At 35.2% G+C, this 24,225-nt stretch overlaps 1 protein-coding gene across 3 annotated transcripts in view; it reads right to left on the bottom strand.

Moving 5' to 3' along the window:
* Positions 1-3,155: 3,155 nt before the first annotated feature.
* The window catches only part of far1 (fatty acyl CoA reductase 1), a 113,008-nt gene continuing 91,938 nt past the window's right edge, over positions 3,156-24,225 (bottom strand). For 2 of the 3 annotated variants that reach the window (XM_039749878.1, XM_039749883.1), the window contains exons 9-12: positions 20,163-20,334; positions 8,496-8,625; positions 7,727-7,854; positions 3,156-5,843 (exon numbers count right to left, since the gene is read on the bottom strand). In XM_039749878.1, the coding sequence (XP_039605812.1) occupies positions 5,681-5,843; positions 7,727-7,854; positions 8,496-8,625; positions 20,163-20,334 (593 nt within the window). In that variant the 3' untranslated portion in view covers positions 3,156-5,680. Of the gene's footprint in view, positions 5,844-7,726; positions 7,855-8,495; positions 8,626-19,697; positions 19,870-20,162; positions 20,335-24,225 lie in introns of all 3 variants that reach the window. The other variant, XM_039749888.1, reaches the window with a different exon arrangement.

The raw sequence follows: 24,225 nt of genomic DNA on the forward strand, positions 1-24,225 counted from the left end.
TTTAGCATTTAGACGTCTCCAATGTGCTTTAAAAGGGAACTGCTGCATCTTATTTAACTGTGTGATGTTTAAAGGACTTATAGCGAACTAGTTATCACGTTTTTTACACGTTATCATGAAAGCCTTTAACTTTTTAAGAAACATGCGTCGGGGGATTGAATTGTGTATCTGAGTGCTAAGCGCATGGGGATGGGGGCTTACGTTCAGCTGATGAAAAGCATGTACGCTCCTGGACTGAATCAGCGCTGAGCGGGCGTGGGAGGTGGGGTTTTGGCATCTGTGTTAAGACAATCGCGCACGCTTCAGTAGGGTCTGAATCAATCCTCGTCAGCGCTGCAGGGACATACAGGCTGCAGTTTACAGCTACGTATCTTTTCGGAGGCTGCGTAGAGCTTCGGCCCTGACCATTTCGCGAGCGCGCGGGGGGCTGTCTGATCTGAGAGCCGGACAGCTTGTATTTCAGTGTGCCTGCGGGGCTGCGCAGAGACTGCTTGTCTTTCTGTGTGCGATGTTGAAAGGCTTTTTTTAAACTCGGAGCCTGTCTGTGAGATGGCTGTTGTTCTGTGAAAAGGCTTGATCTGTAAGTGGGCTTAGGTAAAAATAAAAGTGGCATACAAATGATATAGCATCGATTAGATAGATAGATATTTTAAAAATAATTGTTACATAGATATAAGGATTCTTACCCAAAGCAATATTGGCAGGAACGGAGCATGTGTGTGTGTGTGTGTGTGTGTGTGTGTGTGTGTTATGTCCTCGAAAAATGGCCCAGGAAGTGGAGGGGCCAGACATCATGTGCTGCGGTGAGGCTTAGGCAGGCCATTCAGTCTGGGTATGGATAGGAACATGCCTGAACTTGTCCAGGGACCGGCTGCAGCATGCCTGAACCTCTTTGGAAGAGGGGTGGGGGGCTGGGAAGTGGTGGGGGTGGTGATGGGTTCAAGGGGGGCCTAGGCAGCCCTTGGGCATGTCTGAACTTGCCCTAGTGAGATGGGCAATGCAGGTGGCCAAGCAGGGGGCGGGGTGTTGGGGGTTCAAGGAGGGTGGGGGGCATCCATCAAATTGCCCTTGACAGTTTCCTGGGGAAAACAGATGGCTGGGCTAAAGGTCAACAAACAACCGGTGGTTGGGGGTGGGGACTTCCTGTCATTAATCAACAGGGGCCCGGATCAAGGTCATCCAAGGTCAACAAAACAACCGGTGGTGGGGGAGGGTACTTCCTGAAAGGTCAACAAAGGTCAACTAACAACAGATGGTGGGTGGGGGCGGGACTTCCGGTCTTCGATTAAAAGGGGGCGTGGTTTAATCTCATCAATCAAACTCGGATTAAATTTTGACAGAAGCCGCCTGACATTATACTACTACCCCATAATGACAACGTGAAAAAAGTTTACTTGAGATTTTTGCAAATTTATTAAAAATAAAAAAACTGAGAAAGCACATGTACATAAGTATTCACAGCCTTTGCCATGAAGCTCCAAATTGAGCTCAGGTGCATCCTGTTTCCCCTGATCATCCTTGAGATGTTTCTGCAGCTTAATTGGAGTCCAACTGTGGTAAATTCAGTTGATTGGACATGATTTGGAAAGAGGCACACCTGTCTGTATAAGGTCCTACAGTTGACAGTTCATGTCAGAGCACAAATCAATCATGAAGTCAAAGGAATTGTCTGTAGACCTCCGAGACAGGATTGTCTCGAGTCACAAATCTGGGGAAGGTTACAGAAAAATGTCTGCTGCTTTGAAGGTCCCAATGAGCACAGTGGCCTCCATCATCCGTAAGTGGAAGAAGTTCAAAACCACCAGGACTCTTCCTAGAGCTGGCCGGCCATCTAAACTGAGCAGTCGGAGGAGAAGGGCCTTAGTCAGGGAGGTGACCAAGAACCCGATGGTCACTCTGTAAGAGCTCCAAAGGAGTTTGCCAAAAGGCACCTGAAGGACTCTCAGAACATGAGAAACAAAATTCTCTGGTCTGATGAGACAAAGATTTAACTCTTTGGTGTGAATGCCAGGCGTCACGTTTGGAGGAAACCAGACACCGCTCATCGCCAGGCCAATACCATCCCTACAGTGAAGCATGGTGGTGGCAGCATCATGCTGTGGGGATGTTTTTTAGCGGCAGGAACTGGGAGACTAGTCAGGATAAAGGGAAAGATGACTGCAGCAATGTACAGAGACATCCTGGATGAAAGCCTGCTCCAGAGCGCTCTTGACCTCAGACTGGGGCGATGGTTCATCTTTCAGCAGGACAACGACCCTAAGCACACAGCCAAGATATCAAAGGAGTGGCTTCAGGACAACTCTGTGAATGTCCTTGAGTGGCCCAGCCAGAGCCCAGACTTGAATCCGATTGAACATCTCTGGAGAGATCTTAAAATGGCTGTGCATCGACGCTTCCCATCCAACCTGATGGAGCTTGAGAGGTGCTGCAAAGAGGAATGGGCGAAACTGGCCAAGGATAGGTGTGTTGAGCTTGTGGCATCATATTCAAAAAGACTTGAGGCTGTAATTGCTGCCAAAGGTGCATCGACAAAGTATTGAGCAAAGGCTGTGAATACTTATGTACATGCGATTTCTCAGTTGTTTTTAGTTTTAATAAATTTGCAAAAACCTCAAGTAAGCTTTTTTTCACGTTGTCATTATGGGGTGTTGTGTGTAGAAATCTGAGGAAAAAAAAATGAATTTAATCCATTTTGGAATAAGGCTGTAACATAACAAAATGCGGAAAAAGTGATGCGCTGTGAATACTTTCCAGATGCAGTGTATCGTAAAAATTGACTAAAGGAGGTAGGCATAAGAAAAGGCATGTGAACCGTAAATATTTATGTTTCAGCCCTCTCACTAGTAGACCCCTGAAAATGGCAGATAAAGTAGTATTTAATATATACATATATTTTTTGAAGCAATGTGTGTACAGTATTTTATGCATCTCTACATCTATAACCCATACAAAGTACAATGCCTGTCAAAATTAAAAACTGAACTGTACTGAATCAATCTCACAGAAGATAATTTCCAAGAAGGCCTCCAGAGAAGAAGGGCCAACATGTAAATTCTTTACAATAAATTTTCCTTTGAAATCAGGGACATTAACTTCATGACATCCTCATACATCCATTGGTAATTTAACACTAAAAGAAAAAAAAAAGTCAAAAATTCCTTCTCTTTGATTTATTTTTCCTTTTTGGTTTACAAACAAAGGCACCCATAATGTTTCGATTAACATTTAACTTTTTGTCTTTCAACTTTTCAAATATTAGATATGAAGGAGAAGTTAAAACGTATTGGTCATTAGGTATACTGTACATGCCACAAAGGCTACAAGGGACATTTCACATGAAAGATCTGGAAGAAGTGACATAAATATGGAAAAATATCATACAGTGTAATTAAAGAGGAAACCCAGAATCTAATAAGCTTCAAGTTAATTACTTAGTGGAAAAGTAAACCTCAACATAGATTGGGAAATTTGGCTGTTGTACTATTTATCAATTTACTTTAGGCTTTCATTAAAGTGTTTGACCCATCGGCAAAAGGAAAACAATTAACTTAACCTAAACCTAACAAAAACTCTCAGTACATGGAACTCCAAAGTCCCCCAACTGTAAATAAACTGTAGTGAGCTTTGTTCACATGACCAATTAAAGAATGCATTGCACTGAGCTTGTCATAAAAAAGGTATTATTTTCTATTGTATCAAGCAGTGTTCCAAAGTGAGTAAACAGAATAAAAGGCAACAAAATATCTTATAATTTATCATTTTTGGGCTTGTTTCATCTCTTCAGGCCAATTGTGCAGCCACCCTCCTTTTCCCTGGAAGCTCAATACAAAACCAAAAATGACCAATTTTTCAATGTACAAATACTTGATATTTACATTTGTTGGCAGCATATTTACTGCCTGAGTATGAACCATTATAATGGAAGTTGGATTGTTTGATTGGTGAAATGAATATGGAGAAAAATTCAATTCCTACCACACAAAAAATTTTAAAATGTATCTGAACCTTATTTATCTGATTACTTTTCTAACGTCCAATGAAATCATTGTGAAAAACAGCAGCAAGAAACAGTCTGAGAAATGATCGTACAAGTAACAGCATCCCAAAAAGACTAAAACAGATTCAAATATTTTGAATGGTTCTCCTGCCACTTCAGCTTTATAGATGTCATTGAAACACGTCAGACAATAGTTTTCAAAAGATAACAGCTTTTTTTGTAAATAAATACATCACATTTTTTCTAATCACAAAAATAAAATGGTTTCTTCTATTTTGCTTTTGTTTTATAACCAAACTTGTTCTTGAAGTTCCTTTTTTAAATTAACTTTCTAAATATAATTTTACAATAACAGATTACAAAATAGTTTTTGCCTTGCTTTGCAAACAGCATGTGAAAATTCAGGCACCATTTTCTATTTTCAAGTTTTTTTTGTTTTTTTTTTTATATATATACATATAATGTTTATATATTCAAAAATATCAAACTATTAGTTGAATGCCACTTTTCTTTCAGATGATGAAAATTTCACTTCTTTGCTATTAGCAAGAATTGTTAAAAGTCTATTAGTTTATAAACTGAAATAGGGAAGAGAAAAGACATACAACCTCACTGTTATACCAGAAACTAAATTCAAGTCTCAGCCCTTCACAAAAGGAAAAGTTTATACATTTCACTGAAGAAACTAAGGTTAAACTGTTGCTGGAAAAAAACAGTACTCTCCAAAATACATTCACTATTAAATATATTACTGACAAACTTTCAATTATAGTAAGTGCAACTAAGATATATCTACTTTGATTAATTTCTTCAGGAAAAAAAACACAAAATCATGTGAATTACACAAGGTTAATTCCTTCATATAAATATAGACATTTCCATACACTATTTGGACACACCATTCAAGTGGACAAGCACTTAAAGTTGAATTTTTCAAATGTTTGTGAGAATCACCACACAATATACCACTGTCTTTGCCATATGCCCAATCATCTGGAACGTACTTGCTTTTTCTCACGTTTTTCATTAGTAATAAAGTCAGACTGGCATTAGGCACTGTAATGAACTACAAAAATAAATGCCATCCATCCCAAAAAATATAACATCAAAAATGCTTTTTTTCCACTCATTAGCGCATAAAGTAGGATATATCTTGATTTTACATGAAGGGACAAAATTGAGAGTGAAAATTATAAACAGCATTGGATATTTTCAGAAACACCATTTTAGGTAACTACAAGTTTAAACAAAAATGCACTGTATGGAAAACGGGAAGAAGTGCCAAAGAAAACAACTGAATATTAAGAGAAACTGTAAAGCCCAGGAACAATTGGCAACAGTGAAGTCTCCCTAAATTTCTTTGCTGTCCCTGAAAAAACAATCTTAGATTGATAAATTGTGGACATATGCTGTTACAAGAAGGCAGATTTACTAAACAGCACATTGTTTGCTTAACAGTTATTTTTAAAAATTGCCAAAGGCTATTAGTTACAGGATCTCCACTCTTTTTCGAACTTATCCTTTCAGTCGTTTCAAATAAATTACATACAGATACACAACACACAACATGTAGAATGTTTTTAGTATTGTCAGCATAAACATGTAATGCAGACAGTACTGTCCAGTCTTCGGAAAGCATTCCTTCAAATGCATAGAGCTTCAAATTCCAGGGATTTGTGTTTCTCAGTATCTCATTGTACTGGAGGCTCTGAAGTAGGACAGGAACTTGTAGCACAAGCTGACTACAAAGTACCAGATATTTCGAGCCATCTGTGATCTTGCTATGAAAACACGCCAAATCAAGACAACGAGGATTGTGTTGAAAGCATATCGGATATTCCTTAATCTGGAAGAAAAAGCAGTAATACTAAAATCACATATTTAACCATTATTCAGGTAGGGGTATAAAAATGATCAGCCAATTACTTTCATGGTTAAACATCTATATTAAATTTAGACAATTAAAAAAGAATAAAGAGAAGTCTATAAAATGACATCTTAAAATATTTATCTGATGCCTATTTTATTCTACATTTCTTAAAATATTGTTTGTCAAAGTTACAAATAATTGTATCCCCTCGGGTATCCTCCTTATTACAATAGAAGTCTCCTAAAAATAATCAAATGCAAATTTAAAAAAATGTAAATAATATAAATTTATGAAAAATCCATGTCAAATAGTCTTCCAAAACAAGACGTTCCTAACCTTAATAAAAAATCTATTCTCTGAAATCATGCATGTCTGTATTTTTCAGTCTCCTCTCAAACGTAAGAGTAGCAAAACTGTTGATAGCCATCTGAATTATTCCCATACTTTTTTCATTTTACTATAGTGTAGCCTAAACTTTTTTTCTTCTTTCTCTGCCTCACCGCTAGCACAAATACAATGCAAACACCACTCAAGGACATCAATTTTCTTCATTTCGAAGGTACTCCATTGATGCTCAAGCACTGTATAAACAGGACAATGGACTAAAGCACACTAAGGTCTTCCCCATATTAAGATTTCCAGTAATCTTGACCAGACTGTCATTCCTACAGCCAAAAAGTATCCTCATATTGTGATGCTGCCATCACCACCACATTTTACACCTGGGGGGTGGTGATGTTACCTGGCTGGTGTTAAGATTCATACCACATACTGCTTGGTGTTTAAGAAAAGAAGTTCCACTTTATTCCCATTCTGCCACATCTCTGCACTATATTCCAAGTGATGTTTTGCAAATATTTTATGAGTCATCCCTCTTGCCTCTCTTTCATAAAGGGCTCATGTGCACTTGGGACTGTTGAGTTGGGAATATCCTCCCCACTTGCAGTCATTGAAGTCTATGATTCAGACAGACAGTTAAGAGTCTTATGCATGATGGACTGCTTTGAGCTCTCAGGCATGTTGTATGCCTTTGAGATGGTTTTCTACCCTTTCCTAAATCTATGCCTCTCTGTAAATCACATCCCTGATTTGTTTGAAATGCTCCTTTCTTATCACTTTGTATTTATCTTCAGCATACTGTTGGATGTTAACAACAAAGTGTACTGCATTTATCCTACTAAATTAACTAAAAACAGGAGAGCCACCCATTTCCAGAACAGGTGAAGCCCACCTAATGACTTGGGAGAGTTGGTAAAGTAATACATTGCAGTTGAGCAAAGTTAGCCTCTTTTAATTTAAAGTGTAAATACTTTTTAAAATTCTCAAATTTGATTTTTTTTCCTTTTAGTGTTGAAAGGTATTTAATTTGTATTCTTTGAGTTGGCATGATTCGCTCTGCTTTGTGAATATATTGTAAGTTTAGGATCAGTGCAAAAATGTGAAAATAGTTTTGGGACTGAATATTTTTTCAAGGCCCTGAACATAGATGCGTGCAGAAAGAATCTCTTTTCTGTGTCACCTCTACTATCAACATTTTAAATATATAGAAAGGTGACAGTGAAAGCAGGCATTCTTGTAATAGTACAAGTATAAATTGGAAAACCTCTACATAAACTCACTGAATTTAAACATGTTTTAAATCAATTTGGTAAACCGTTTTCAATCTGATAAGCAAGGAATTCTTAATTGAATTTAAGCATCTGCTTTAATCAATTTGGTTAAGATGACAGGTGACATTTCTAGTTAAAACGAAAATCTACATTTAGATAGCCATAGGATTCCATGTTTAGGTATGAAAAATAACATTCCCTAAATAAATTTCAATTGAAAAACAACTCAGAAATGGTATATGCCCTCACTTATTGAGATGTTTTCTTGCTGCTGGAAGTCCAGAGAGCTCCTCGTTCAGGACATATTTCTTGGTTCCCATACAGTAATTTTCCATATACTCAGCCCAATGTAGCTGTCTTACATCAAAATTAAACACCTGAAACATTAAAATAAATTACTCATTAAAAAACTCATTAAAAGGCCCTACACAATGGCAAAGTTGTAGTTTTGAAATGCTTTAGACAAAGCTATTGAATTTTGTGTTTAAAATGGCACATTCAAGTGACCAATGGCCACAGTTTGGCATGTTGTAGACTGATCAATTAGACAGAACTTGCACAAATGCAATGACACATTTGATACTTAACATGGTGGCAAGTATGAGAAGATGCAAGATAAACAGTATTCATGTATGCTTTTAACAGTATTAACATCAGGTAAAAAGCTGAAAGAGATATACAAAATAAGCACTATACTCATATTACTAGGTTTTATATTTCATACATTGTTTCCATGGTTTTAAACTATTAAGAGAAAAGCACAATATTACATTTTACAATTGAATGAATCTGAATATATTAGTGTTTTTGAACTCTACTTTAAAAATCATTCAATCAAAAAAGGAACTGAAAAACAAAGTTATGGTATGAAGTATCAAAATGTTAATCTGAACTATGTTCTTGTATCAATACCATCGAAAAGTTCAACAACAAAATAAATTATTAATCAAATGTGTGCAAAAGAGATTTTAAGACTTTGACAGAACAGAAAAACATAAGGCAGCACAAAAAGCCATACCTTCTTATCTTCAGCTCCCAACTGGTTCATTAGCATGTTAGTGTTGTCAGTACTCCAAACCCAGGAGTGACTGGTGAAATATTCCAGTAGCATCATAGCTTTATGAAGTCTTGTTATGGTTTTCATCATTCTGCACAATTCATTAGTAAATAGAAGACACCATTACATAAAGCACAAATAAACTGCAAAAAGTAAAATGCAACTAGCACCAAGTTCACCAGTCCAAAATAATTTCAAATTGTAACACAAAACAAATGGTTTTGAATTACTAAATTAAAATATTTTTCCAAGAAATTCCAGCAATCCAAACAAAATGGTTTCATTCATTGAAGTCTAATTGTCTAAGCAGGAGGGTCCAAATTACAAACAAGACTTACATTGCATTTCAATCATTTATAATTAGGTTTTAAATTTCAAATATATAATCTCACTTAATCATGTCTTTTACAGCAAATACTTAAGGTCAATCAATCAGTTGTAAGAGAAGACAAAGTATAAAATTAGGTGTTAAATTGCCATACTACTGCTACAATATGGGCAATTATCTGTCCATCAGCGGTGTCTTTGTAGCATTTATTCACAAAGGAAAAAAAAGTTTACACAAACCAGGTAGTCTTTTAAAGGGGGTAACTGTTTTACTTCTGAAAAAGGCAAACAAACTAATATAATACACATAATAAGAGTGTAAAGCGAGGCGAGCATATCAAAAGTTTACACATTTATCTGATTTGAGAACAACTTCTAATTTAAAAGCAAAATAACTTATTAGATTTAGGATCTATTTTGTTCACAGAATTTATGAAAAGATCACTAATAAATTTCCACATTGATCAAGAAAGGAAAATTGCTATAATACTCTTTAAAATTATCAACTGACCAAGGCAAGCTACACTGTGATGTGTTTGATGACATTTGAAAATTCATCTTTTCAATTACTATCTAGTGTTTCTAGAACAGTAATGAACCACAGAGCCTCCAAGTGCTATATCCCCGTCAAAAAGAAAAAAAAAAAACAAAAAACCCTGTTATCGATTTTCTACCAACTCAAAAAAATATTTTTGGGCTTCCAGCTATCCTATTATGTACAGTTTTTGCCGCCATTTTAATCATTAACGTTTTATAATGCCTCCATTATTCAGTATACTTTTGCCAAGTTTCCTTTAGGTCTCCATATGGTTAGCCTGAAAAAAATATATTTTCAAAGAATTTAGGCAGTGAAAATTGTAGATCACAGGTCTACAAAAAAAAAATTTCAGGTGCCAAGGGTTTTGGAATGGATTTAGGGGATGATTTTGAGGGTGCTGAATTCAAAAATCCTATTACTTTTGCTGAATTGGTTCTAGTTTTTGAGATAATGGACATCCATGAAAATAATGCATTCCCCCAATGCGACTTGTGTGAGATAACAAATGCAATAGCTTTTGGTCTGTCTTTTGACTCTTTAACATTGTCTCAGGTAATGAAATATCCCATATAATTATTTTGTATTTCAATTTGTAGGCCTACAATGCTATAAAAGCGACTTTTTGAAGCCAGAATTCAACTGTGAATTTGCAGAGGAAAGAAGTCGGCTACAGTATAAGTTTGTCAACCCAGTCTTGGTTTATACCCAAAAAGTTGTCTTAAAAAGTATATAAATAATTGTAAAAATTATGACTTCATCAAGAAGAGCCGGCATCAACACTCCTGATGTATTCTGCTACATCTGTGGAGAGTACATGGTTGAAAAACAAAGAAGAAATATCACAGACTTTGTGCATCAAGTATACCTGGCTTATTTTGGAGTACAGCTTGGAGACCAGGCTAAGTCTTGGGCTCCACATATGGTTTGAAAAACATGTGTGGAGCACCTACGACAGTGGACAAAAGGTAAAAGAAAAAGTTTAAACTTTGGTGTGCCAATGGTATGGAGAGAACCGAAAAACCACCATGGCTTTAATCGTTACAAGAAAGCTCGGTGGGATTATCCTGATTTGGAATCAGCAAGACGACCTATTCCACATGGCAATGACTTCCCCATACCAGTGTTTACCAGGCTACCAAACCAGCCACTGTCAGACTCTGAAGAGAGGCAAGGATTGGAGTGTATGGGAGGTAGTGGCAGTGTAAGTGAATTTGAGGGAAGCTCTTTGACACCTCAACCATTAAGCTAAAAAGAACTCAATGACCTGATTCGAGACTTACATCTGTCCAAGCAAGCATCTGAACTTTTAGTGTCCAAGCTTAATGAACGAAATCTTATAAACAGCCTATCAGACAAGAGAAGAGAGGCTTCTCCCATATTTCAACGAAGAGGAAGAACTTGTATACTGCAATGATATCCCAGGAATTTTACTTCAAATGGGACTAACAGAATAACCAGAAGACTGGCAGCTTTTTATAGACAGCTCCATTGGAAGCTTGAAATGTGTTGCACAATGGTAACCGTTATGCGTCTCTTCCCATTGCTCACTCAACAAAACTTAAAGAAGAATATAAAAATGTAAAAATCGTATTACAGAAAATCTGTTATCATGAACATCAGTGGTCGACTTGTGTTGATCTGAAGATGTTGAACTTCTTGCTTGGACAGCAATCTGGATACACAAAATATCCATGCTTCATGTGCCTCTGGGATAGCAGGGCAAAGCAAGATCATTGGATAAAAGTGCCATAGCCTACAAGGGAAGAAATACAAATGATGGCAGACTATTGTTGGAGTCTCCAACATGATTGTCCTGATGACGCACACAAAAGGAAATCGCATAAACAGCATTTTTTGAAGCATGGACATTAATAACAATTAATAACTAATTAATATTGTATTAATCAAATCATACATACATTTTTTTCCTGTCACTGTTAGATATTTTACATTTTTTTTGTATGATGTTAGACTGTTTACTTACTAGTTGTAACTAAAATAAAAATATTCTTGCAATTCTGAATGCTTTTCAAACATGTTGCGTTAATTAACTATTAAATATCTCAGAAACTAGAGCCAATCTGGCAAAACCAAAGTCACATTCTTAATCAGCACCATAAACTTAATATAAAACCATTCAGACATCGTTGGCACCAAAATCACTATATACCAGTGTTATGTTTGAGAAACGGTTTTCATTTTCTCATTGCACGCAATCATTTTACAATATAATACAAAAACATTATGAACTCTGCTGTTGGATATTACTTGTTTTTTGTGCTAGGGATATATATAACATATTTAGAATAAAAGCTATTACACCATTGCAAGATGATGTGTCTGAAATAGCATCTGTAGTTAACTTGTAAATTAACAGAATAGAACTTTTCTGCTATTAATTTTAAAGACACTTTATAATCATGTTAGAAGAAATCTGCAACTAATTGCCTCTAAAACAAACAAGCTAAACCGATCAATTCTGGCTTGAAACAGTTTGCACACAGGGACATTTGACGATCAGAAGACAGTGCCTGCAAAAGGATAGTTCAATTTTTAAAATGCGACTCTCATACTGAAAAAAACACATGATGCAAGAAGCAAAGAAAAAAAAATGGGTGGGTGTGTCAGTCTATTTTAAAAACATATTTTAAGGATGTTTAGCAAGTAAAAAGTGACAAAATATATACTATACTCATTTACTGCAGTGAAATGAGTGATCATTTTATATTAATTTTATTTGATTTCTTCAGTAGACTGCCTGAAAGTAATAACTGCATCAGCAGCTTACTCTACTAAAAAAAAAAAAACTTTTAGGTTTTGAAGAGAAGGCAGATATAACTGCTATTTAGGTTATCAAATATTTACATTGATAATGATACCATTTTGAAGAAAAAAGTGCACAGACCATGGTTTTACACCTAGGTTCTGTTCAATGTTTGCAATTTTGTTTAACTGATTCTTCCAGAAAGTGGTGATTCTTGAAGGGTTACTGAATTCCTTTTTTTTTTTTTTTTGTAGCTTTTCTGATTTGGAATAATCAGACTATAGACATTTATAGCAGTATATTCTACTTTTTATTAAAAATACACAAAATGCAAAACACAACTTAATAGAACCTCAGTCTCTATGCATGATTCCTTTTTCTGTCCAAATATCATAACAAAGAATAAAGACAGGTACATAATGGACCAAGTAAGTGTTTCACTTTTAACTTACATTACTTGCATGTAGTTCAGTTTACTTCATTTAAGAAAATATGATTATGCATAACAATTATCAATTTAATTGAGTGAAATGCACTTCCAGAAAAATAACTAAATCCTAAGTTAAAAATTTAAAGAGAAACCCACAGAAAATCATTTTAAGACCTGCAGTCTAGAAAACCCTACTTATAGAGTTTTACATTTGTCTTTTAATAGACATTTTGCATAGTTACACATTAAATGTTTGCAATTAAACTAAAAACATTTTTGCTTTGTGGTATTAAGACATTTTTCGATTAGTCATGATTAATCACAGAAAGTACCTTAACTAAAATTTCTTTAACTATTTTAGAAGCACTAATTGTATCTTGCCAAACAGTATTTTGAACCGAAGCAAGTTCACCTCTAAATGGAAGTTTTATTTTAGCCACTAGCAAAAAATGTAACAAAATATTCTGTTTTAATAAAATAAAAAATGTGCCTGTTACTACATGAATTTCCCCTTGGGATTAATAAAGTATCTATTTATCTATCATACAAAACTAGTTGGATTGATTTTTAATGAAATTAGGACGACACTTGGATTGCACACCAAACGACACTGAATTTAAAAAGCTTACTTGTATACGACAAGAATTAATTTTGTATGTGCTGCACTGTAATAAAATTAACTTCATACTGATCCTATGATCAATTAACATGTCTTACTAGCCAATATAAAGTCCACATGCAGTTCATTACCCTACAGGTTTTTACATTGAATCAGCGTACCTGGACCCCCTGTGCATACAATACCCACCACTGAACTTCTCTAAAATTGTATCCCTTAACACCATTTGATTACCCATTCAAGGTCAAATGTCACCAGCTCTCCATGTCAGCATCTTCTTTGTCAAGGCTACTAGTACCAGACTTTGAGAATAGCAGATGTCAATTTATGTTTAAACTGATTTTTCCAAAGCATGCTGAAGGTAGAACAGCAACAATTTATTTGTACCCAGATGGTATCTAAAGATGCAAATGTCCATGAACTATACTATCCTTTAATACGTGATAAAGGACATATGTTCCAGAACATATTATGTTTCAGTTGATTGTACATTTAAAAGATATAGTGTTGTCCAAATGCAAAGTAAGATGTGGATAGGTATACATCAGAGCTACACCTGTTACATGTTTAGAGTCCAAGGTCTAAATGGCTGATAATATATACATTTGTGCCCTTAAGTTTACATACCCTGGCATAGTTTGTAAGATGGGTACCATACTTTAAAGAAAAGACGACTGATCAGGCTAATCACATTTCATCTACTTTTAATAGAATCCAATTTAAACTATAAGGCATCACAAAATAGCACAACCATTAACCAAAACATAGTAATAAAATAGTGGGAAGTAATAAGCGTGGTGTGGGCACAGTAAAGGCTTTCTACTTGTAACTCGACTGTGTAGTTCATTTTTGTTCAAGTACATTGTGCATCTTGAAGGAGCACCACTTGTTTCCAGAAAAACTTGTATTTCAGTTGAGGTGGCTTGTAGTTTTTTCTTGGCATCTCAACAAATGATCCTGGCAGGTGTGGCTGAAAGTTTACTTGGTCTACCTGACCGTGGCCTGGTAACAACAGAACCCCTAACTTTCCACTTCTTTTAAATCAGAGTTTGAAAACTACTTCATTCCTTCAACTTTCATTCCCTGAGAACATCTGAGTACTGGGGTGTTTTCTGAACAAAGATTTTTAGTGAAGCAGTATTTAGATGTATGAAAAGAAATCAAATGTGAAAAATTAGCTGTGCAAAAATTTGGGCCCCTTGTAATTTTGCTGATTTGAATGCATGTAAACTGCTCAATACTGATTACTTGTAACACCAAATTGGTTGGATATGCTCGTTAAGCCTTTATAGGCAGGTGTGTCCAATCATGAGAAAATGCGTTGAAGGTGGTCAATTGTAAGTTGAACTTCCCTGTGACTCTCCTCTGAAGAGTGACAGCATGGGATCCTCAAAGCAACTCTCAAAAGATCTTAAAACAAAGATTGTTCAGTCTCCTGGTGTAGGGGAAGGCTACAAAAAGCTATCTCAGAGGTTTAAACTGTCAGTTTCAACTGTAAGGAATGTAATCAGGAAATGGAAGGCCACAGGCACAGTTGCTGTTAAACCCAGCAGGTCTGGCATACCAAGAAAAATACAGGAGCGGCATATGCGCAGGATTGTGAGAATGGTTACAGGCAACCCATAGATCACCTCCAAAGACTAGCAAGAACATCTTACTGCAGATGGTGTATCTGTACATCGTTCTACACACAATTTGCACAAAGAACATCTGTAAGGCAGGGTGATGCGAAAGAATCCCTTTCTGCACTCACGGCACAAACAGAGTCGCTTGTTGTATGCAGATGCTCATTTAGACAAGCCAGATTCATTTTGGAACAAAGTGCTTTGGACTGATGAGACAAAAATTGAGTTATTTGGTCATAACAAAAAGCACTTTGCATGGCGGAAGAACGACGCCGCATTCCAAGAAAAACACCTGCAACCTACTGTCAAATTTGGTGGAGGTTCCATCATGCTGTGGGGCTAGTTCAGGGACTGGGGCCCTTGTTAAAGTTGAGGATCAGATGAATTCAACCCAATATCAACAAATTCTTCAGGATAATGTTGAAGCATCAGTCACAAAGTTGAAGTTATGCAGGGGTTGGATATTCCAACAAGACAATGACCCAAAACACTTTTTGAAATCTACAAAGGCATTCATGCAGAGGGAGAGGTACAATGTTCTGGAATGGCCGTCACAGTCCCCCGACTTAAAAATCATCAAAAATCTATGGGATGATTTGAAGCAGGCTGTCCATGCTCATCAGCCATCAAATTTAACTGCACTGGAGAGATTTTGTATGGGAGAATGGTCAAAAATACCTCCATCCAGAATCCAGACACTCATCAAAGGCTATAGGAGGCGTCTAGAGGCTGTTATATTTGCAAAAGGAGGCTCAACTAAGTATTGATGTAATATCTCTCTGTTGGGGTGCCCAAATTTATGTACCTGTCTAATTTTGTTATGATGCATATTTTCTGTTAATCCAATAAAGTTAATGTCACTGCTGAAATACTACTGTTTCCATAAGGCATGTCATATATTAAAAGGAAGTTGCTACTTTGAAAGCAATATGACTGCACCCTTAATATAAACCTGTGTGTGTCAACTTTTGTGTATATTATCAGCCCCAACATTCAAGGTATGTAAACTTTAGATGAGGCCCATTGGAGTGATTTCAGTTATCATTATGACTTAAAAAGGGCACATGCAATTACGTGACAATAAATTGCTTCATCTGAGCACAATTCCTAAATAAAAGGAAAACTTTCTGCATGATTACTTGCATTTTCCAAACAATAGCCAGTATTTCACAAATTCTACCAGGGTATGTCAACTTTTGGGTACAACTCTATTACCTTATTGTATTAATAACTGCAAAAGTTGTACAATAGGCAGGTGATTCAAAACAGAAAATGATGGCAAGCGTAAAGTTAAAAGCAAATGTGACTTTGCTGCAGTAAAAGATGATCCATTTTTGAAGGTGCGATTAATGGTCAATCTAAAGGAAATAATTTATTTGATAATGGCAATATTTAAATTCCTTTATGGACAGGCAAGCTATCTATAGGCAGGTCCTGCCTTTTGCCAGGACAGACTCTGGCCCTGCGGGACCATGAGTTGAATTTTGCAGCTTTCAAAGTGTGATGGTAATTAGCAAACATTTACTTGTATATCCCTAAATGAACAATTAAAAAGAGCAGTGAGTATTAGATTTTAAAACTGGAAATCTAATAATACAATAAAAATATGCTTGCTGGAAATTAGAACAAAAAAAGATTTAAAATGTTATGCAAATTAATTTTGAATTACTGGTTCACTGGTGCTAGCCAAATCAACCCAAATGATTGGTCTTTAAATCTAAAGATAAGATAATAAATCAGATCTTAAACTAGTTCACTGTTGCAACTGCAACAGAGGTACCCTCTCTGACTTGGTGAGAGAAGGAATATCATTCAATACTGACAAATGCACTTACAGTTTATGTTCAAAAAGTTAAGTGTTTTTTTTACAAGGGATGCACCGATACTATTTTTTGGTAGTTGCATTGGTCTGACCGTCCTCTGGGTAGATGTACTTTTTGTCTTATGGCTTCCTTCAAGTACCAAAGCAGTGCTGGAACTCCAAGTTGAAGTGGGGAAAAAAAAATGTAAACATGGATGGGATTTAAAGAAAAAAATAAGGAGGCTAGAAATAAATCACTGAATGAGTGGTATTTTCTCCTCATACTAAAAACAAGAAGAATATGTAACAGTGGAAACATTTCAGATGATGGGTTTTCCAAGACAAATGAAAATGCCTGCTGCATAAAACAATCCTCATTAAACACATATATATGCTAATGTGTCAGCCTGATTTTGCTATATGTATAATATTTGTGTACCTGTGGTGTTATTCTGGAAACCACATTTATTTTCTCTAGAGTTTTCACATTTAAATTTGATAATTAGAATATATCTGAATTTCTTTTGCAGAGATTAAATTCCAAGTTTTAAACCTCTCCACTCTGCTTTATGCTAATGCAGTTGACACACTTATTTGCTGCTGAATGGACCATTATTCTGCTTTTTTTCTGCTGTTGTATCATACCTTGTGCCCATCAGAGTTGCAGTAAAACCGCAATGCAATAGAACACTACCACATGCTATTTTACATCCAGGGTTTGCTTCCGGGCTTATGTGTATTTTCCTGTTTTTATGGTTGGCATTGAATTTTTGTTTTATTAAGTACATTTCGTTAATATTGTTATGTTTATTACTCAGTATTTACCTATTGTGTATTTTGTTATGTTCCTTGCATTTTATGGTTGGTAGTGACATCACAGATACAATTAAAATGTCAAATACAGAATAATGAAACGTGGCAGCTGTTGGTTTTACCTGAACAAAGGACAAAGTAGCAATATTCTTGACTTTTTCCATGTTTGTCTCAAGTTTGTGCTTTTTTTAATTTTTATTTATAAAGAAGTCTGACACTAGAATGAGAAGTATAAACAGTACTCTATTTGACAAAATACCACAACGATTCAATAACGAAAAGTCACAGCCCTTGTACTTAGAGACCATACTTTTGTATCCAAAGTAAGATGAGTTACAGTAAAATTTAATCTAAATATTTCTGCACAAAGTTATTGTTACACACAATAATATTACAATAAATGGCTCTTTGAGCAAGTAAGCACACAGATGTCTGTCACTCTTTAATAACGTCTGATTTTGATTTTTCATCAGCTACTTAATCTTTTCTTTGAAGAGCCACATTTTAATGTTAAACAACCAAGTATTCACTTCAGTATTATGTCACTAACAGAATCCCAAGATTAGGGATTATTATTGATAAAATAGTACTTTTAAATTGGCTGTCAGTTGGAATATATTAAAGACAATTCAACCAGCTATATTATAATAAAAATGAGCTCCTTCATCAATCATATTTACTCAATATAACATTATAAAATTAATTAACACACCGATAATAATGTGAAGAACTGTTTTTTACACTTTTATTTGTGCTTTTATTTTTATATGTGAAGCGGTCCAGGCTGCTTAATAGCCTATTTTAATTAGATTTATTAGTTATTAGGGTTATTACTAATTTCATTCTTGTGCGTATTTCATATATAAAAATGAGTATAAAGATTGTCAATACACTCTTGAAACCACTCTGTCAGAAACCAAGGAAGCTCCTAATATAAAGGCAGAGAAGTTGTCAGATGTGGCTACCTGAACTACAGGTGAACCAAAGGAAAAAAAATCTTATACATTGCTGTTGAAAAGAATGTTAAAGACAGGGGCCTATAGGAGTTTGTACATGTAATTAGAAACAATGTTCTAATGAAATTGTTAAGATGCAGAAACTCCTACCTGAACCTAACGTTCCAAAATCATAGACTGCTCTCCACTACTAAGCAAGCAATTCCCTTTCTTGTCTGCTTTTGTTGGTATAGCATGATGTTGCAGTGTGGATAGGTTTTTAGTGCAGCTTCAAAAGCAGTCAATGCAGTCAGTTGCCAAACAAATTCCAATTTAACTGTGTTGGCTATATGCTAAACATTTTACAAGAGTTATTGTTAGCTTTATTAAATGTTATTAATAATGAATGGATATTCTTACAAAAAAAACAAGATTAATTCACATATTTGTTTTGTAAAAATGTGGCATCACTGTTCTCCTTCTATTAAATGTATTGGTATTAATACTAAGTACATGTCATCAGAAAATGGTCTCGGTGCACCCCAAATGTTTACCCACAGAATCATAGGTGTTCACACTAAATATACAAGGTCGTGTGGCCATCCTTTTCTCACCAAGTTATTACTCCTTCATCATTTAAGTATTTATTCAAAAGGTTGTTAAAAGAAACACCTAAGACAAGTTTTTTAAAATTAAGTAAAACCTGTCAGTGTTTTATCAGGTTTTTCAGGCCAGCAAAGTTTTCTTAGATTAATCACAAAATTAAAGATGTGCAATATCACATTTCTCAGTTTCTTTCCTTTGGTTTATAACGGATGTAGCTTCGTGAAATCACTTAAGTGAAACCAAACATACTGTATTTCATTCCCATTACTGTAGGTGCTAATAATAATTGGCTGAAAGACCTGAGTAATATGGTTTACTTAGAATGGAAAAGATTGGTTCGAAGAGGGTGCCAATTAGGTAGGTCATTTAATTTACCAATACACCAAAAGACTTGATGGCATGGGCTGTTAGGTCACAAATAATATAAAAGCAGATATGAAGTTTAAAAATTCTTCACTCATACTAACAGTTGATTCTTCATAATGCATTTACAAATAGAAAATGAGATAATTTCTGAAGCATGCTTGGCAGCACAGCTTTTTTAAAAAAAAGTTGTTAAAAAGCTTTTTTTCACATGCACATAACAAAAACAGTGTTAATAAAAGAACTCCAAACCCAGTGCCATGAAGTCTGTATTTTCTTTGCTCGCCTCCTCCACCAAAACATTACCATCACCCGGTGGGTTATTTTCACTGAACATCTTACCGGGGTTTCTGACCTGTCAACATGAGATACCCATCATACAGCAGTGCAGGTACTACATGACTGACAGCTCTCCAGTACTGATTCATAAAAGGATTGGAACGGAGATTAACATTGGGGCGCCTGATTGCCTGTTCTAAAGGATTCATCTTGAAGGACACATTTACACAATTCTCTGTAAAAAAATATGTATTAAAGAAAAAAAAAAAAAAAACACAACACCACATAACTTTAAGATCTCACTGAAAGGATGCATACCTTTGCCAGCTGTCAATTTAAATACCAAATAAGAGAGACTTGTGCAGTATATTCTGTTCAGTCTGGAGATTATGCATCCTCACCTGAGACATAAGTCACTCTAAGAATACTTTGATGGACATATGAACATAGCACCACCTTTAAATCCGTAGATATGTCATGATTGCTGGATATTGCAATACAACAGAGAGCTGATCAAGCTCAGATTACCTTGGTGTTCTTCCTGTTATCCTGAGGTAGATATCATATAGGAATGCTGGTGCCTTATGGCTAACAGCAATCCAGTATTGATAGATAAGGTGATTGGAGGTGAGATTAACATTGGGCCGTCGGAAGGCCTGCTCGAGAGGGTTCCTCTTGAATGTGGATATTACATGGTACTCTAAGAAAGAAAAGTGTCATATCATAAAGATTCACCATTTCTTAAGTGCTGTAAAATCTAACCTAAAGACCTTGTTTCCATAAATATACTAATCTTATTATAGTTTTATTAAACTGATTTCAATTGCATCTATTTCAATGACATAATATGGTTTATATTTTTAAAAAATAAGAAAATTTATTCATTTAAGATCAAAGTCAAATATTCGTCTTATCAATCTACTGCAAAATAATCCTGTGTTAATAATGATAAAAAATGAGAACGTGTACAAATTAACCTTATTAAAATAAAATTTCTAATTCTTCCAGAGATTATGATGGCTTTTCTTAACTGCCCTGAATAACTGTGTATATGACAGTTAAGGAATATCACTTACAAGTGTCAGATCCCAATGGAGATTTTAAATGTTTAAATAGTAAACATGCAGCAATTAAAGATCATTTTTTTTTATACTGAACAAATATTTTACTGCACGTTTATTAAATCACAGTACTATATGATTTCAGCACTTACTGTATGTCTAGCAGAGAAGTCAAGTAACTCAGTCCTAGAAGGCTGCACCTTGTCATTCCAGCCAATTTCATTATCACAGGCCAACTGTCAACTATAAATGAACCTCTTGCTTAACCAGCCTTTGTACTACAATTTTTTGTTTGGACCTTTTACTACATATTAAATGAAGTTTCTCTTGTTATGGTTAGGATCAAAGGATCGAACTCTGACTCACTATTTTGTGCCAGTTTTTTTCTAAAAGGTTCCTACAAAGCAGCAAATTCATGACAAGCAGGTACATTTGTGGGAGTAAAATCTTGTGTGTGCCATTGTCTGTGCATCAGAATAGACCTACCTTCTAGCAAACCAGTGAATTCATCAAAACTGAAAAGTCTAATGACAGTTATGTTTCTCTCAAAAACAGTAAACATTTGTGTGAATATTACTGAAAAAGCACATCACAACAGGCAGTTTAAATATAGGAACAGGAAAACAAATTGTACAATCAGGCAAGAGTACTCTACCATGAGCTCAAAGAGGCTGTTGACTGTAGGCTAGCTGAAACTAAAACCTATAATCGCTGGTGTCAAGAATTAATAAACTGACCTAAGGTGGTACAGAGTGAATATGAACAGCAGCACAGCATATCAATTCAAACAGACATGTCCAATGGATGCTTAATGTAAAAAAGTCACAGATGTGTCCCTTTCTCTTCCTGCACAAAGATATTCAAAAGAGATAACTCATATCTGTTATTGAGGCATGAAAAATGTGTTTTGAGAGGCCACAGTTAAATGAAACCAACGGCAAATTTTAAAGCAGTCCCCTTTTTCTTCCAGCATTATGATTACTGGAGATTGAGTAACTTTAAAATCAAATTTAAGAAAACAATTTGCTTTACAACTCTAAGAAATGGAATAAGAATGTCTCATTGTAAGCATCAACTCTAGGTAGAGTTAAAATTTGTTAAATATAGAATAACAAAATGTCACAACTACTGCTTTTACCTGAACAAAAGGAAAAATACAGATACTGTACTGTGCTCATTATACAGCTTAAGTGTTTAGTAGTAAAACATGGCACTCTGTTTGAAAGTGCAGTATGTTTTTGAAGGTCACTTTCCTTGTAGAAATAGAAAATGTGATAAGGGGTTAAAAGAAATAATATGAAGCCGGGTAAAATTTTTTATTTGATACAAATATTAATATGTCATGATTATTTAGTATGTTCAGAATTATGCCATTTAGCATCCAGTCTAATAAAAGCAACTCTAAGATCTTTCTGCACCAGCCCAAGTTTTTGGATATATAATAAAATACTACTGCATACATTTTAAAATGTGTAGAAGTATAGAACCAAAAATAAAGTACATATATAAATAGAAAGCAATGATAGATGCTGCTTTTATAAACTGCAACAATAAATGAGACAGTTAACAGTCTCAAAATGGTGTATGTTTTTAATACATATTCAGTTCGAAGAGGATTTTTAGGTTATTTAAAAAACATGCAACTATTAGTTATTTATCTACTTTGAGTTATCAATTCACTGCTTAATTAAACAAGGTTAAGCCTTGTCCAAATGGTTGTCATATATATTTCTGTGTTGCTAAACTTCTTCAGCTAGCCAGGGAGAATATAACTGAGATTCAAAAGCGAATTTGAAGCCTTATGTACATATGTTGTTTGACGGTTAGTACTATACTTATATTACTGCATCTAGGGTCAATTCAGTTTTGTTAATGAACTACTATACAACTGTGAAAGGAGTTTTCCCGATCACTCAAATTACTAACATATGTCAAGCAAACATAGAACACAAGAAGAAAAAAAATCTTTTGTTATAAAATACATTAATTGAACAAAAACATAGGTTATTTGTTTATGTATAAAATTTAGTCAGTGCTAATAATATTGTTTAAGTCTAATGATTATGAACAAGTAATTCATCAAGATGGTATGCTTTTAACTAAAAGCTCTTCAGAGATGGCCATGAACAGCTATCCCCATATTTCCTTTGAAAAAATTTAAACCAAACAGTTAAAAAAAGATTCAATGTAACATTAAGATTGTACATTAAAGCAGGTTTTTAAGCATTCTTGTTCAAGCAATTATTTTGTAGATCAGAAAGCATCAATCAGTAAGAAAAATGTAAACTGACAAAATGTTACCCATTTAGGGGTTAGTATTTATGTCTATGTTCACTAATTACTAGTTTCTTAAAACTTCTAATACTGTCTGAGCTTTGACAAATTCGTATTACTATTCATACAATCAAATGGGTCTTTGAAAAAAAAAAAACACCATATTTATTCCAATAATTGTTGATACACTTACAATTAACACACTTTCATTTAAATGATCACTGGGTGATCATTAGAGGCTATTTTTTTACAATGTAAATGTACAGAATGTGAGAGACCAGTAGTATTACTACTGTCTCCTTTTCTCTTCACTCTGTACTTATGGGGTTTATTGATAAAGGGGAAGAGAGAGTATAGGAGTCACACGGAGGACTTTGTTTCTTGGTGCAAAGTGAATTGTCAGCATCTTAACATCAGCAAACCCAAGGAACTGGTTATTGACTTTCGAAGCACCAAACAGCCTCTATGTCTGGTCACTATTCAGGGAGTGTGTGCGGAGGTGGTGCACTCCTACAAGTACCTGGGGAACCACATCAATGGCAAGTTGGATTGGTCTCGTATCACAAAGTAACTATATAAGAAAGAGCAGAGGAGGCTATTTTTTCTTAGGTGACTGTGTTCCTTAAATGTGGGAAGTGACATCCTTCACATATTCTACAACTCTGTGATAGCCAACACAATTTTCTGCGTTATGGTGTGCTGGGCTGGTAACATCAGTTCAAGAGAGACCAGTGAATCAGCAAGCTAATTAAAAGGACAGGCTCAGTTATGGAACACTCTGGACCCCCTGGAGATAGTAGTGAAGAAGGTTATTAAAACAAAACTGAGTGTCCTTATAAACAATGTTGCACATCCACTCTCTTAACATGCTAACACGGAGTACTTTCAACCAAAAATTATTTGGCAGAAATGTGTCAAGAAATGATACTCGGGCTCCATGACACTAACAGAAGTACATCTGCACAATGTATCACTTTTCTTTCTTTTTAGAAAGCATCTTTGGTAGGTGTGGCAATACGCTATCAGTTCAAGCTCTCATCCTTACTCATTCAGGCGTGTGTTCAGTCCATATTGTGTGTGCATATATATATTTATTTATAGCACTTTTATTTATAGAGCTTCTGACAAATAAAATTCTGTCTATATACCTATCCATCTATAGTCCAGAATGTAGCAATATATAGTGCTTTCACCTGGAGCTGTCAGCCATGGTATGCTCATTAGGCAGCTATGGTTTCACTAAGGTACAATCTTGT

Source organism: Polypterus senegalus, chromosome 1, assembly GCF_016835505.1.
Source record: "Polypterus senegalus isolate Bchr_013 chromosome 1, ASM1683550v1, whole genome shotgun sequence".
Classification (NCBI taxonomy): domain Eukaryota; kingdom Metazoa; phylum Chordata; class Cladistia; order Polypteriformes; family Polypteridae; genus Polypterus; species Polypterus senegalus.